Source organism: Colobus angolensis, unplaced genomic scaffold (assembly GCF_000951035.1).
Source record: "Colobus angolensis palliatus isolate OR3802 unplaced genomic scaffold, Cang.pa_1.0 Scaffold320, whole genome shotgun sequence".
Lineage (NCBI taxonomy): Eukaryota > Metazoa > Chordata > Mammalia > Primates > Cercopithecidae > Colobus > Colobus angolensis.
This window is the reverse complement of record NW_012116489.1, coordinates 3096490-3113810: the sequence shown is the minus strand read 5'-3', so window position 1 is coordinate 3113810 and position 17321 is coordinate 3096490. Positions and strand designations below refer to the sequence as shown.

General features: G+C 33.6%; 1 protein-coding gene across 2 annotated transcripts in view; it reads left to right on the top strand.

The window, feature by feature from the left end:
- Positions 1–16121, top strand: part of ASPM (asp (abnormal spindle) homolog, microcephaly associated (Drosophila)) — a 62433-nt gene extending 46312 nt beyond the window's left edge. For both annotated transcript variants that reach the window (XM_011951611.1, XM_011951610.1), the window contains 10 exons: positions 3840–4006; positions 5809–5905; positions 6728–6937; positions 7970–8119; positions 9240–9431; positions 9889–10081; positions 10189–10343; positions 11811–11987; positions 13274–13443; positions 15823–16121. In XM_011951611.1, the coding sequence (XP_011807001.1) occupies positions 3840–4006; positions 5809–5905; positions 6728–6937; positions 7970–8119; positions 9240–9431; positions 9889–10081; positions 10189–10343; positions 11811–11987; positions 13274–13443; positions 15823–15925 (1614 nt within the window). In that variant the 3' untranslated portion in view covers positions 15926–16121. The remainder of the gene's footprint in view (positions 1–3839; positions 4007–5808; positions 5906–6727; positions 6938–7969; positions 8120–9239; positions 9432–9888; positions 10082–10188; positions 10344–11810; positions 11988–13273; positions 13444–15822) is intronic.
- The last annotated feature ends 1200 nt before the right edge of the window (positions 16122–17321 follow it).

Here is a 17321-nt window from a genome sequence, read left to right as displayed (position 1 = left end):
CCTACTAGACATACTTTATTCTGAGTGTTTAGTACTTTGGCTTCCAAATCACTTTTGTATTATTTTGTTTCATCTGTTTGCCTAATGTGTGAGGAATGTACAGTATTATCTCTTTTAAAATATGAAGGAAGTGATAAAGGTTAAGTAGTATGGCCAATGTTGCAGAGAGAGAGGCAGATCCAGGAACTGAATCTAAGTACTGCAGCTATTTCTCTTCACCTACAATAACCCGGGGCTTAACCCAGATGTGATATGTTCATATCTTGCTGGAATACTGTGAAGTTTAGAAGTAATGTTTTAATTCAAGAAATTCAAGTGTTAGAAATGTACCAAATGCTGTAGTGGGTGTTATAAATAGACAATGAGTAAGATATACTTAGTTGCTGTCCTCAAGGAACTTAATTGAACAAGAAAGTATAATTATACAACATGAGAAGTGTATGTTTCAGGAAACACAGAATGGGAAATCAAGCTAGTCTCCATGATCAGAGACTTCCCAGAGTGAGTAACATTTAAGTTGAAATGTTGCACTGAAGCATGAATTGGAAATAGCCAAGTAAAATGTATAGAAGAATATTCCAATTGCAAGAGATAACATGGAAAAATAAAAAAACTAGAAACAATAAAAAGTGATATGGGACCAGGTTGGCAATAGAGGGAGTAAGATTGTTGATAGATTTTTAAGACAAAAAATTTAGTCTTTATGCTCCAGACAAAATAAATTCTAGAGGAGTTTAAGCAGGAGAAGACGACAGTCATTTTTATTTAAAAGAAAAAAAAAATTACTCTGGCAGGAATATGGAAGATGGACTGGAAAAGGAGCAAGATTAGAAGTAGGTAGACCAAATGAAACATAGGCAGTAAGCCAGGTGAGAGTTACAGTTCAGTGTAGATTTGTGACAATGGGATTGTTAAGTTGGCATTATATAGAGCATAAACAAGGAGACAAGCCATGTTGATGGCTTAAGTAACTCTGCAGAGTTACTCCCTCATACCCTGACATAGGGAATAAAGAGGGAAGAGCAGGTTTTGAGATTGACGATGAATTCAGCTTGGAATACTTAAGGTCTGAAGTACCTAGCAGGTAACCCCCTTGAAATATCTAGTAAGAGAGTTGACTGTGTTTGTCTGGAGTTCAGGAGAGCAGTGTGAGTTTTAGAATTTGATTTGTACATTATTGGCATACGCTGATAATTAAAGTTCTGGCAATAATGAGATCACCAAGGAGCAATACATAAAATGAGTGAACAAAGAGGGCCTGGGACTTGAGCCCTGAAGAACATCAAAATTCACAGACATTGACAAAAGAAGACAACAAGGTGTTAAGAGGGAAAGAAGAAAGCTAAGAGATTATGGTATCAAGAAACCAAGGGTTGAAAGAGGAAAGGAGTGCTCGAATTCCAAACACTACTGAGAAGTTCACAATTGAAAGGTGTTCACTGGATGTGTTAGTTATGGTTTTATTCACTTGAAATGATTAAATAGCCAAAATAACAATCTTATAAAAATTTATTTTTTCTCTTATATAATTACATAATAAAATTGTTTTTTACACATGTAATTTTTAGTATATGCCAGTGGTCTAAAACTTTACTGCACATTGGAATAACCTGGAGTTTTAAAAAATACTCCTACCTTTAGATATTCTAATTGGTATGGGAAACAACACAAGCGTGGGATTTTTTCAGAGCTCCCGGGTGACTCTAATGAGCAGCGAAGTTTGGGAGCCACTGGGATATAGTATACATTACTAAATACTTACATATATACGTAAATATATATGTAAAATATATATATTAACTTCTCTGTAGCATTTGGAATTTGAGCACACTCTGTTTCCTCTCTCAACCCTTGGTTTCTTGATAATCTCTTAGCTGTCTTCTTCTGAACGCCAAGTTGACTTCTCTAGTCAATGTCCATACATTTTAATGTTCTTCAGGTGTGATGTGTGTGTTTAAATATGTGTGTGTGTGTATATATATATATTTATAAGCAAGTATGTATATTTATAAATATATATGCTTATATATACACACACATCTCTATACATATATATAATTTTCTCATTAAAACTTTGTTTTAATGAGTCTCAAAATTCTGTGACAGATTTTTGGTCAAGTTGTTTTCATTGAAAAGTACTGATTTTAAAAACTAGTAACTTAAAACTGCCACAAGCAAAACAAAAACACCAAAGTGGTCCACCAAACATTCTCCTTTCCTCCTGAAGGTTTTATGATGCAGTGTTACCATTAACCAGTCTTTTACTGTTACAGTTAAATAGCCAATTGAAACAAACAGTTCTGAGACCATTCTTCTACCACTGATTAAGACTAGGGTGGCAGGTATTGGGGATATACATAAATAATGTATTCAGGTTTACATAAAAACCATATACAATATACTCTGATTGAGTTAAGGACATCTCAGAGTAATTTTGACCATATATAATTATTGCATTATCAACTGAATTTAGAACCTAATCTAAATATAAGTTGTGCCTGTAGTATTTGTTGTAGTGCTGCGGGATAATTAAGGAATCAGAGAGACCAAGGGGTTGAGGAGGAATTGTTTAATTATTTAGGTGCACTGACCCAGTCGGATTAACATCCAAAGGACTGAGCCCCGAACAGAGTCAAGCTACCTTTAAGCATTTCGTGGGGCGTGGGGAGATCTGTGCAGGGGGAAGCATATTACAGAAGTGAGAAACAAAGACAGTTATTCATTTAAGATATGCATTACATTATTTCTTACTTTTTAAGGAACATGTTTTACGACTTGAGATTATCTGTCTAGTGACCTTGCAGCTGCACAGCTAGAGAAACAGAGTCTTCACAATGCCTGGGAAAGGGAGAGATAAGGCTCACTACCCACAGAGAGAAAAACAGACAGTTAATTTTAAAGGACTCCAGCCCTTTGTCTTCCACTAGGGGAATTGGGTTTTCTTACATACAACTGAGTTTTTGCTTACACAGTCTTTAATTTCTTTTAATTCCTGTTCCAGTAGGAATGTTGGAGTCAAATAGACTTGGGTTCAGATCTTGACTCTATCACTTAACAGCTGTGTGCTAACAAGTCCTTCTTAATTTCAATTTTGGGTTTTTTTCCTTTTTTGTAAAATAGAGATCTTAACCATTTTACAATATATTTATAAGTATCAAGTAAGACAACTCTGCCACTTGTTAACCCGTGTGACATCAACAAGTTACTCAATTTCTCTAGGCCTTGATTTCCTCATCTCTAAATTAGAGTTAATGGTATTATCTACCCATGTGATTATAAAGACTAATCTTCTTAGTGCTTAGTTCAATAAGTTGTCGCTGTCATGTAAACCTTTAGTCTGCCAGAAGGTTGTCAAAATCAGAAAGTCTGACAGTCCTATCACAGGAGCTCTCAGGATTCTCCTGCAGGCTGAACACAGAACCCAAAGTGAATATGGATTGGGAAGAATTCCTTTCTCCCCAGAACCTGCAGTAGGTCACAATGTGTTCATTTTCTTTTCGTTCTTCCAAATGGATTGAGGTGATGAGGATAATTCATCATCTGGCTTTTCAGATATGTGTGTCTTAAAATTTATAAATACTGGTTAGGGTTTTGTTAGACTGGGCTGGCAGCCAGCCATAAGGTATGTGTGATAAAGCACATAATAGGTGTTCACTATAGTAAGCACCACTGTTCTCAGAGGACTCACTACGTGTCAGAGTCTAATCGAGTCATGATATGACTATGCAATTTATTTTTGTCTGCACTAACCTTATTTAACTGTCTTTATAATGATTTATCTTATTTACAAAAAAAAAAGGCAACTCATTACATATTTGTTATATTTATGTATTTAATAGGCTATGTGGAGGAGATATAGAGCCAAGAAATATTTATGTAAAGTGAAAGCTGCCTGCAAGATTCAAGCCTGGTATAGGTGTTGGAGAGCACACAAGGAATACCTAGCTATATTAAAAGCTGTTAAAATTATTCAAGGTGGCTTCTATACCAAACTAGAGAGAACATGGTAATGTATCATAGTTCTGTGGAGAATGTAATAGTATTTGTGTGTGATAGAGCTAAGCCCTTACATAAAAGTACACTGCCTATTGATTTTTATTTTAAATATTTGTTATGTTTAATGTATATGGTTGGTTTTGTTGATATTTATTAAGGAAACAATATATCTTGTACTGTCTTGCTTTTTTGAGATAGAGCATAGCCTTTAATTAATATAATTACTAATCTACTAAAAATATTTACATATACTTGATTAATTCAGGTTCATAAGGATTAGAGTAAGGACAGAGAGGTAGGAAGTTAATAAAACCATTTAGTTAAGACTCGGTTTTCTTATTAGTGCTTTGGTCCATTTTGTTGGGTGACTTAACTACTGGCAAAATTTTTTTTCTTGTTCTTTTTTCTTTGAACTTTGTATTATTCCTCATACTCTTTGTCATTAATGATGAAGACCCTAATTACCAACCTGTCTATGCTAATTGTATTTCCCTATTCCTAGCTCATTTCTTACACACACATTTTCACAAGCTGTTACCAGATCATCTTTTTTTAAGTTCATAGTATAAGAATTTTTCTTCGGCTCCCAGAGTTGATTAATTATTGAATCGATAATGGTTTTAAAGATGGTTTAGGAAAGCACACTAGTGTGAGAGGAATGTCTGGATCAAGCCTATGGGTAGAAGCAGGGCTTAACATATAAAATTGATCGCATGAAGACAGAAGTAGAATGTTGGTTACCAGAAGCTAGGATAGGGAGAAGGGAGGGGTGGATAAAGACAGGCTGGTTAATGGATATAAAAATACAGTGAGAAGGAATAAGATTTACTGTTTAGTAGCACAATAGTTAATAATTTATTGTATATTTCAAAATAACTAGAGGAATAGAATTAGAAGTTTCCTAATACCAGGAAATGATAAATGTTCGAGGTGATGGATATCCCAGTTACCCTGATTTGATCATTACTCACTGTGTGCTTGAATCAAAATATCACATGTACCCCGTAAATATTTACAACTATTATATAGCCATAAAAATTAAAATTAAAAAGCATATAAAGATACAGTTGCTACTATCAGCTATTAAGGACCAGTATCTAATTTTCCTGTAACAGATGCTGAATTTTTCTCAATGGCATTTGGTCTTATTTTCTAAGAAACATGGCAAAAAACAAACTAGTCATTCTATTTTTTACACAATATCAAGAATAGAGTAGAAAACCTGTCCATTCTCACATTTTATCTCTTAGCATTATGTTGATCTGTTAAATTTAATCTCTAGCACTCAGATTTTTAAAAATTTTTCTCCAGTTCTGTTTACAAAATATCTCTACTTAGATATTTTGATGATACCTATCTTTGCTTTCAAATGAAAGGAAGTACCTAATGCTGCTTGTAAATCACATTTTCTTCTTAACCACCTCCCATCTGCTCAAAGACTCACTTGCAATGCAAACTCAAATCTTATATTTTACCATTATTTCTACCATTCCCCCTTTTTCTAGTTTTTTGCTAGATCTGGGTAACCATACTTTCTTGTGATCCTGTTCAAAATTCTGTGCCGTATTAGAATCGTAGAACTTCGTATTTCTTACCCACTGGAATATTGCCAATTGTAAAACTTCTTTTGTGTGCGTGAGTAAATTCTGATTGTTCGAACTTAGCTATGAATTATGCTTGCCCACTTTTTTATTCTGTCATTGCCTTTCTTATATTTTATTCTCTTCTAATAGTTTAAAGGGGGGAGGCAATAAATACTCATTGAATAAGTTAAAGTAACTTGAAATTGCTTTCCAATAACTAATTTTTTAGGTTTTTGAATGTGAGAGCATCAGCAATTATCATTCAGAGAAAATGGAGAGCTATACTTTCTGCAAAAATAGCTCATGAACACTTCTTAATGATAAAAGTAGGTATTAAAAATTAATTCACTTGCAAATAACTACTTTAGGAAATAGAAAACAGAATGTTTTGTATTTTTTAATTCTTACAAATAAATCTTTCACTGGGGAAAAAAAGTGTTTTTAAGGCCTAAGTATGCATTTATTTCACACACATCTATTTCAGTCAATTGAAAATTATATTCTCCCATAAAAATACTATTTGCTAGTTTTTAAAAATATATGAGGTATAGGCATACCTTGTTTTATTGTGTTCGCCTTATGGTGCTTTGCAGATATTGCATTTTTTAGAAATTGAAGGTTTGTGTCAACCCTGTGTTGAGCAAGTCTGTTGGTGCCATATTTCCAACACCATGTGCTCACTTTGTGGCTCTGTGTCTCATTTTGGTAATTCTCACAGGATGTTTTGTAATTGAGGAATCTAAGGTGTGCTGATGGTATGCTATGTTTTGTCAAGCTACAGACAGCTTCTATCATAGCTATTTATGATCACTGTGCTCTTTCTATTGTAGCTAGCATTTTTATTAAATGTATTTGAGCTGTAATGTTAATCCTTTTTCCTCTCACAATGAAAAGTATCAAGAGGATGAGAGGGAAAGAGCACCAAGTATCTCTTGACCCTTGACCCTTGGCTTACACCTTTATTTTGGCTATAGACCTATGTGAGTTTAGAAATAATGCTACATCACCGTTTCATATCTATGAAACATGACATTCTTAAACTATAAATCATAATTATGCCATCTCATTGAGAAATTAAAGAACTTCTAGTGGGTTAGAAATCCTTTCATTTCTACCTATTAATGTTACTTGTAAATTTTTCTTTATAGAGACATCGAGCTGCTTGTTTGATCCAAGCACATTATAGAGGATATAAAGAAAGGCAGGTCTTTCTTCGGCAGAAATCTGCTGCTTTGATCATACAAAAATATATACGAGCCAGGGAGGCTGGAAAGCGTGAAAGGATAAAATATATTGAATTTAAAAAGTCTACAGTTATCCTACAAGCACTGGTGCGTGGTTGGCTAGTACGAAAAAGAGTAAGTATTTTCAAGTAGCATATCTCAGTCTTATAAAATGAAAGCACTTGATGTTAAATAGTGTTAAGAAACTTTGGATTTTAGAGAATAATTTCAGAACTAATATGACCATTAACTTGAATTCATTCAGCTGCTAGAAAGGTAAGTGACAAGAGCACTGACCATCAGATTTTTTTTCTGTGTTCCTAGTCATACTATTTCTCACAGGTGTTCACCACCAAAGACGCAAAATAAAATTTCTCCTTTGTAATGAATCTTAACAAAGGAACTGAAAATATGAGAGAGAGGCTCCATATGCAAAAGAGGTTAAATGTTATTCTAGTAGCTTTTTGCCACCACCAAGCAACTTTTGAGGTGTTGCAACCAGAATTCCTGTGACAGCTTCCACATCTTTAGCAAGAGAGAATTCTTTTTAGGGAGATCATAACATTTAAGCTTACAATTTGTCAAGTACTGGCATAGACAAAATAATTTGATTTGAAGTTAAATAGGAGGAATGTTTGTATTTTTTTCTTTAAACATCAAGTGGAAGTCTGAAGCCCAACAGCAGCTGTAGAAAGCTCCTTCTGCAGAGTCTTATGCTGGAGTTGCACTGTACTATTTAATAGCAGAGATATTAATTCACATAATTTTTTCTGATTTAATATCACCATTTCCAAGAGTTCTGCTTGGAATTCTGTAACATTTTTTTGAGTTTAATATTTATACCCTTCTCTAATTAAAAATACATTGCAAACCTTAACTCACTGTCGTAGGCCAGTCTAGTTGAATTAGATTCTATGGTTATTTAGTAAAGTACGCAAAATATAATTTTGCTTTCTACACTCTGAATTATGAGTTACACTATTGGAAATATTGTATAATAAAATATTGTAATTACTTTGAATTACAATGTAAGTAATTGTAATGATTAAAAATTAGTTTATTCTTGCTAGTTTATATAATTTGATGTTGAGGTTATACAAAAAATAAACACTCATTGATTACCTTAGGAAGCAGATATTTGAATATGCTTTGTTTTTTCACCTTTAGATTTTAGAACAGAGAACCAAAATTCGACTTCTTCACTTCACTGCAGCTGCATATTATCACCTTAATGCTCTCAGAATTCAAAGAGCCTATAAACTTTACCTGGCTGTGAAGAATGCTAACAAGCAGGTTAATTCAGTCATCTGTATTCAGGTTTGCCTCTTCTTTGCAGTAAAACTATAGGACATAATTTTTCTGTTAGAAATTTTTGATACGTAATAAACAATTTCCAAATGCTTCATGCTAAGGTTGTACAACATTTAGCCTTTTACCATATAGCTGTTAGAATGATTTGAGGGTTAGAAATAGATTGATGTTTTATGGCACAGTAATAAAGTTGTGAATTATTGTCTGATGTAATTGTACTCATTTACATTCCTGCCAGCAAAATCTTGAGGGTACCCTGTTTCTCTACATGCTTGCGAACATAAAGTATCGGAAGACTTTCTGATTTTTGCCATTGTAATGAATGGGAAACAGCATCTCATTTTTTTTTTTTTTATTTACTTAATGGCTAGCGATTCTAAAATTATATTCTATATGTTGGTTATTCAAGTTCTTATCTGTGTACTTTTTCTTAACATCTTTTTTTCATACACTTAGCCCATTTTTCCATTGGATGTTCTTTTCTATTGTGATTTATAGGAGTTCTTTACATATTTTGAAGAAGAATTCTAGTTGTTTATATACATTAACATATATTTACATATAAAATATTTAGTGAAAAAAATTGCAGAATGATACATGCAGTTTGGTAGAATTTATATAAATTGTAAAATGAAGACAATGTTGTCCGGGATTAACTATACTCCTGTGCACGTGGGTGCACAGACACGTGTTGTCCAGCATTGAATGTACTCCTGAGCGTGTGCATGCACAGACACGTGTTGTCCAGGATTGAATGTACTCCTGAGCGTGTGCATGCACAGACACGTGTTGTCCAGGATTGAATGTACTCCTGTGCGTGTGCGCGCACAGACACGTGTTGTCCAGTGTTAACTGTATTCCTGTGCGTGTGCGTACACAGACACGTGTTGTCCAGGATTAACTATACTCCTGTGCGTATGAGTGCGCGCACACACACAAGCACCCAACATGGACTGGAAAGGTTTTTGCACCAAGTGGAGTGGGGAAGTAATGCCTCTGGGGAAAGCTGAAAGATTTCTTGATACACTGTTCTGTTTCTTTCATTTATATATAAATGTATATTTGTATATTTTTTAAAAAAAATCTGAAGTAGAAATGAAAAAACAAAAGTCTATGTTTTAAACAGAGATGGTTTCGAGCAAGATTACAACAAAAGAAATTTATTCAGAAATATTATAGCATTGAAAAGATTGAGCATGAAGGTCAAGAATGTCTGAGCCAGCGAAATAGGGCTGCATCAGTAATACAGAAAGCAGTGCGCCATTTTGTCCTCCGTAAAAAGCAGGAAAAATTCACCAGTGGAATCATTAAAATTCAGGTAATTGAAACTTGTACAGTTTTAGTTCAGAACTTTAATTTTCAATTCATCTACATGATATCTAACGCTATAAAAACAGTCACCATTTTAAAAAGCTAACACATTAGCCAGTAGAATAACTCATAAGCGCTGTACTACCATAATTTCATTGCTAAGCTCTTTATTTTCAAATGCTCTAGAGGAGGTTTATAATCAAGAAGTAAAAAAGTATTTTAACATTTTGAATAGATTTAGACATCTTTGGTCAATAAATGCTACCCAGTTTACATACAGGAATATCTGTATTTCTTTTTTTGAAAATTGATTTTGCTGTTTATTTGAACTTGAGGTTTTAATTGAAATGCATGTGATCATGTCAAATAAATTTACTGAAAATGTTTACTTTGTGAAAACAGATGTAGATATAATAGAAAACATTGGCTATAATCTTAAAATTACTCGGTTTTATCTCTTTAAGGCATTATGGAGAGGCTATTCTTGGAGGAAGAAAAATGATTGTACAAAAATTAAAGCTATACGACTAAGTCTTCAAGTTGTTAATAGGGAGATTCGAGAAGAAAACAAACTCTACAAAAGAACTGCACTTGCACTTCATTATCTTTTGACATATAAGCACCTTTCTGCCATTCTTGAGGCCTTAAAACACCTAGGTTAGTTCGTGTTCACATGTTTAAAAAGTGTTGTAATAGTACATTATTAGCTAAAACTTCATTTTGTTGCTGTAAATTTACCTGTATGTTATTTTTTTTTCTTTCAGAGGTAGTTACTAGATTGTCTCCACTTTGTTGTGAGAACATGGCCCAGAGTGGAGCAATTTCTAAAATATTTGTTTTGATCCGAAGTTGTAATCGTAGTGTTCCTTGTATGGAAGTCATCAGATATGCTGTGCAAGTCTTGCTCAATGTATCTAAGGTAGTTTTTCATTTTATTAATGAGATATTCACGGGTCAACAAATAAGGCCCTGCAAATTACGTTTGTGTTTACTCATCACTAGGGCTTAAATCTCTAAGTTAAAATTAATTTATGTGCAAGAGTCTTAGGGTGAAAAAATGTTTATTAACATAAATGTAGATTTAAATACCAATTTTTGTGTTATTTTATTTCTTCAGTCTTTATATTAAAAATGATGATTAAAAGTTATTAAGTACTTACTACGTGCTAGTATTTTTCATGCATTGTTTAATCCTCATAATAATCCTCTAAAATAGTTCATATTATTATTCCCATTTTATAGAGAAGAAATAATAATAATTATAGAAGTTAGGTTCCTCCCCTAAGAACCGTAGTGTGATAAATGGTAGAATTGAATTTGGATTCATTTCTGTCTGCCTTTAGAGGTAGTGGTGTTATCTACTGCATTATATCAAAATAGTATGACCACATTATAATCATATCTAGCAAAGCATGAGAAAGAAAATTATTGCTATAACTTAGTTACTCTGTAACTGTTGATCTGTGTATCAGAATTTGTCTTTTGGCCTTGGACTATTCCAAACTATATGGTATGCAACCAAAGGTTGAAAGATTTCTCTTTCCTACTTAACCTTTCAGTGACAACTTAAAGCACTTTACCCAATATTTTTATTTTGAGAGGTAGTGGTTAGGAACACAGATCCGAGGCCAAACTGCGTGAGTTTGAATCCCAGCCCAGTAGCTTATTATAGGTTACTTAGGTTCTCTGTACTTTACTTTCCCCAACTATAAAATGAGTATAGTAACAGTACTCAAAATGTTATTGTGAAGATTGAGTTAATACACATGAATACATAAACTTGCCATACAAAGTGTCAGCTATGTTGTTTTGTTATTTTTATCTTAGTATCATTATTTGTTACCATGCAAATTTCACTATGAATCTAATAATACAATTAGAAAAACAAGGCATGGAAAATATATCCTAGACTTATTAGTATCAAATTTATTTTGTTTTATTTTCGAGCAAGCTCTTCTTCCTCTCAAGGAGCATGTAATAGAGTAACTAATTAGATCCTGCCTTTATCATTATCTTACCTATGATTAATAATATCACAGATAAGTTATCTTTTTCCTTAGAGATTCTTACTAAAGTGGTCTTATCTTTAAAAGTTTGCTTTTATTGACTTCAAGATGTTTGTTTTCAGAGGTTTTAAATTTGATTTTTTTAAATGTGAAACTTTAGAATTAGGGGGGAAAGATTAAGATTAAAATGTGAATACACATATATATGATAGATCTATAAATGATGATATCAGAGCTATTTCACAAAGTCCTTTGCAGTTGCTGCAGGAGGTCCAAAAATTTGGCTATAGGTATGGACTTTTGTACTTTGTTTTTTGGTTGGGTTGTTTGTAAATGTATGTGTTCATTACAACTTTTAATTTCATTCTGTTCTCTTCAAGTATGAGAAAACTACTTCAGCAGTTTATGATGTAGAAAATTGTGTAGATACACTATTGGAGCTTTTGCAGATATACCGAGAAAAGCCTGGTAATAAAGTTGCAGACAAAGGTGGAAGCATTTTTACAAAAACTTGTTGTTTGTTGGCTATTTTACTGAAGACAACAAATAGAGCCTCTGTAAGTATTATTCAGTTGCCTTTCTTTAAGATTATTTTTCTGTGGTCTTACGTCTATGACTTTTATCGTTTTCCTTTAGTAATTATCACTCTAAAATACGGGTTTATGTGTGTTCAAACCTGCTTTTTGCACTGATAAAATGAGTTCAGGATATATCTATGAGTTGTTTCTTTCTGACGTATTAAACTGAATTCTGAAAATAAATTTATTACAGCCATATAAGTAACCATTTCCCATTTACTAGAGAGAAAAGTATCCTAGCAAGATAGAAAACCAGATATGTATAACTTCTTATCCTCCTGTTGTATCCATAATTGTATTTCAAGCTTTTCTATGATGAGACCTCTGAGTCATTCTTTTTAAATGTCACAATTAACATAGGGGAAACCATAGGCCATGATTGGACTGTGGCCTTTATCCCGATAAGTGGGAACCACTGCAGGGTAAAGCAAGGGAATTATATTTTCCAATTTAAATTTTAACAACACTCTGGCTTCTGATTGAAGAATGAATTTGGGAGAGCATGTGTGGATATAGGGAGACTATTAAGGAAGGTGGCAAGTGTTGATATGCAGTGATCTAGGCAAGAGATTGTGCTTGTCTTAGGATTGTGTCGCTGAGAGATAAGTAGAAGACTTTGGAAACTTTGCAGAGGTAAACTTTTCAAGACTTGGTAACTGGATATGATAGGTATGTTGACTGTAATAATTCCTATGTTGACTATAATAATTCCTTCTTGTGTTCAGTGCGGAGTTAACCATGCAACTTTTGAATATTTATCTTCTTTATAATTGCCTTACAAATTAGCTCGTAATTTAAATCAATCTACCTGCCAAACTTGGTGAGGTGTCTTTGATTATTCAAAGCTTAAAAGTTTACTGCAGGCTGGGCGCAGTGGCTCATGCCTGTAATCCCAGCACTTTGGGAGGCCAAGACAGGCAGATCACAAGGTCAGGAGATTGAGACCATCCTGGCTAACACAGTGAAACCGCATCTCTACTAAAAATACAAAAAAAAATTAGCTGGGTGTGGTAGCGAGTGCCTGTAGTCCCAGCTACTCAGGAGGCTGAGGCAGGAGAATGGCATGAACCCGGGTGAGCCAAGATTGCGCAGTGAGCCAAGATCGCGCCACTGTACCCCAGCCTGGGCAACAGAGCGAGACTCAGTCTCAAAAAAAAAAAGATTTAGTGCGTAGTTTTTATTTGTTATATATGATTTTGCTAGTCTTAAAGGGATAAAATTTTAATTCTTATTACTTTTTAGTAACTGTGCATTTTATTTTATAGGATGTACGAAGTAGATCCAAAGTTGTTGACCGTATTTACAGTCTCTACAAACTTACAGCTCATAAACATAAAATGAATACTGAAAGAATACTTCACAAGCAAAAGAAGAATTCTTCTATAAGCATTCCTTTTATCCCAGAAACACCTGTAAGGACAAGAATAGTTTCAAGGTAAGCAGTTAAATGCAGTCTATAAATTTGTGTCACAGTTCATTCATTCATTTAACAAATATTTATTGAGCACTTATCACAAACAAGATGTGGTTTTCAATAGAGAAACAACATGTGAATAAGAATGGAATGTTTGGCAAATTTAAAACAGGCAATCTTGGTAAATAATGAAATAACATTATACTGTAGCTTTGGATATTTAGTAGTTATTCAGCAAACTTCTTGTATTAAATAGTTAAGAGCTAAGGCTAAGAAGCTTGTTATTAGTTTTGTTATTTATTTAATTTTATTTAATTTATTTCATTTTACATGAAGGACAAGCTACACTGTTTAAGAAGTGCCAAAAGTCCTTCTTAGCCAAAATATCAACCTCCAGTCCTCCCATAATCACCCTGATTCTTGAAATTTCTCCTTCTGGAAATTTAGATTGACATTTTCTGATTTTATTGGCAAAAAGATTTAGTTTATTTTGGTGAACTGTCATGGCATTTAATTAGTTTTTTTCCTCCCTTCCTTCTTTCTACCTCCTCCTTTTTTCTTCCCCCTTCTCCTTCTCTCCCTCCCTTCCTTCCGCATTCCTTCTTGAGACTTAGCAGTTTTCTATACTAGGCACAAATCCTACATTGTTGACAACACGCTATTTCTTGACCTGAGTGGTTACACAGCCATTAGCTTTATAATCACACTCGTAATTATAAATTGTATAATACAGTTATAAATTGGTTTTGTGCATGCATATTTCACAGTATAACGTAAGAAGTTCATTTGCTTGAAATATATTAAAGGGACCATTTCTACGTATTTTTTAAGGACTTGGTAGAATTTAATATTCATTATATTTTAAAAACTCATTCTAACATATGAATAGATTTTCTTAAAATTTTGATGTAGGTCAGGCTTTTTGAGGTAAAATTTACTGACAATATAAATGTATCCTTTAAATGTATGCAATTCAATTGGTTTTGTATACGGTTAGGAAACTACCACCACTGAGATACAAAATAATTCTATAACACAAAGTTTCCTCATGCCCCTTTGTTATCAGTTCTCTTTCTTTATTCCCTGGATTTTGGGAACTACCGATCTGGTTTTTGTACCTTTAGTTTTGCCATTTCTATGCTGTCACATATATGGAATCATATAGTAGATAGCTTTTTGTGACTGGATTCTTTTACTTAGCATAATGCTTTTGAAATGTGTTCATGTTTATGCATGGATTTGAATTTCATTCCTTTTTATCACTTAGTACTATTCCATTGTATGGTCATACCACACTTTTTTCACTCACCAATTGATACATCTTTGGATTTTTAACAGGACAGAATAAGATGATGGAAATGCATATAGTAGGGAATTATGTGAGAAGATGCATGAACTCCCCTCTGTTTGATACTATTTTCTCAATAAGTTTGAGATTATAAACTTAACAACTCAGAAGCAGCTCAGAGGAGATGGAGCGGACGTTTGAAAAGAGGAAAGGACCAAGATAGTCATCTTGGAGAGAAAGAGAGCATGCTGGCAATTTCAAATGCTCATTTTAGATTTGCAATTATTGGCAAAAAATAAAGTCAGCTTGGTTGTGTAAACTTTTTTAGTAATATGCAGCTGTATAGGAATGGAGAAGGCAGACATTTTGACTCAACTTGAAATCCAAGTAGAATTTTTCAGACTAGTTTGGTAGGAGAGAGACAACAGTTAATGACATTTGCAGAGGTTTTGATAATACTGATGCACCTGAGCTAGATACACAGGAAAGTAAGAACAGCATTCTGGTGAAAGTTGGGTATATGTTGAGACCAAATGAAGTGGAGATCTCAGTGAGGTAGAAGAACTGGTTCAGTGACTGTGTTAGAGCAGATGACATGGATGAATCAGAAATGGTGGATGGAGAACAGAAGTCTCAAATTAAGATTTCTGTGGTCACACACTTTCTGATGATGACAAAGTCTAGTATGTGATCATATTAAAAAGGATTGGTTGAGGTAGAATTCAAGGAAAGCGGGGCAAAAATGGACTAGGTTGATGGTCACATAGGTGTTGCTGTTGCTGAGAACGATGACAGGAGTTAAGAGGAGACCAAGAACCAGGTTTACAAGGAATAAGGCAGTGAGAGTTTGGCCGATGACCAAAAGGCAGTGGGCAAGCTAAATAGCACAAGCTTCAAAGAAGCTAGCATTATTTTTTTAGAAAGGATGGAGAGAAATAGTCTGGAAATAATGATGGACAATAATATGAAGTTCTCCCACCTCTTTGAGCAGGTTGTAAGGGAAATGATGTGTTCAGGACTAGCTACAATTTAGCTAAGACGAAAAAGGTGAAGGTAACTCATAAGAGAAGAACTTTATTAATGCCAGACTTTTTTTTTTTTTTTTTAAACAGGCTTAAGCCAGATTGGGTTTTGAGAAGAGATAACATGGAAGAAATCACAAATCCCCTGCAAGCCATTCAAATGGTGATGGACACACTTGGCATTCCTTATTAGTAAATGTAAACATTTTCAGTATGTATAGTGTAAAAAAATTAAAGCCAATCATGAGTATGTAAAGTGATTTTTGCTCTCTGTACAACTTTTGAAATCTGACTTTGTATTTAAAAAAGCATAACCTGTTCATTACCTTCTTCATTTTTTAATTATTTATAGCTTTATGCATGTAACAAACTAATACGTCATAAGATGATTATATTATTCCTATTATCTTAAAGTATTATAGTAGTTGGAATGTAATCATATTCCTAAAAGGAAATAATAGCTGGTTACACCTTTTTTATAGGCAAGTTGAGGAATTTTTATAAAACAAATGTTAGAAATTGAAGATCTGTCTACTCACTAAGAAGTGAGACTAGGATAAAATAATCTCACAAATTCATATCAACAGCATCCTTATCCATATCCTTGACTGGCTAAAGCATCCAGATAAGCAAGTGAGTCCTTCTAGGCTCACAAAAAGAATACACCTACCACTGTATTTACCAAAAATTCTTACCATTGAACTGATGGGGGTTATAATTTGAAGTGGAAGGAACATGCTATTGCTTATAATAGAATCGTGTTGTGTAGTTATATACCACAGACCTGAAAATGATTCAATATTGAAGTGTAATTTTTTTTCTACAGCTTTGAGTCACTATTACTAGTATCTGTGGTTTCAGGGCCACAGATGTCTAATTCTCATGGCTGAAATCTGATAGAGTCTCAAAGTGTGCCCATGTATGAATGCCATGAAAGTGTTTAACTGTTCAAAATAAATCAGGAGTAGCTAGAAATTGAGAGACTATTTAACTACTTAATGTATAACTTGATTAGAACAATTTAAGAATTAAACCTAATTTGTGTGAAATTATGTGCTTATTATTTGGTTAGGATAGATCTAAATATATTGGTGCATTAAAGAGTATATGGAAATTAACTCTGGAGAATTTTTTTTCTTTATTTTCTCTTCTTGTTCCAATAACGTGTTTTGGGAGCTTTTGGGACTCTGTATTTTCCAAATATTGTTTTGTTTTCTTTTTTGGCTGACTTGCTGACTTTTTTATTGTTTTATTTTTCTTTTTCACTTAACAGAATTTTAGCACTAATAAGTAATTATTCACTTTGGTAAATTATACTGGTAGGACATAATTGACCAGCGTAAAAATGTTATTGGCACCAATTTCCTCTAAGATAGATATAATCAATTAATAGTTGCACAAGAAATATTTAGATGAAGTTACACATGTAAGAAGATGACTTCCAGATATTAAAACAATTTTTCTATTGTTGAATCTCAGGCCAGTAATTTCTAATGGACTTTTAATTCACACCCTAACTCCCTTGTTTCAGCTGTACTACTAACTGCTCTTACAGCAGACAGTAACATCGGTCTTACCAGGGCTTCCCC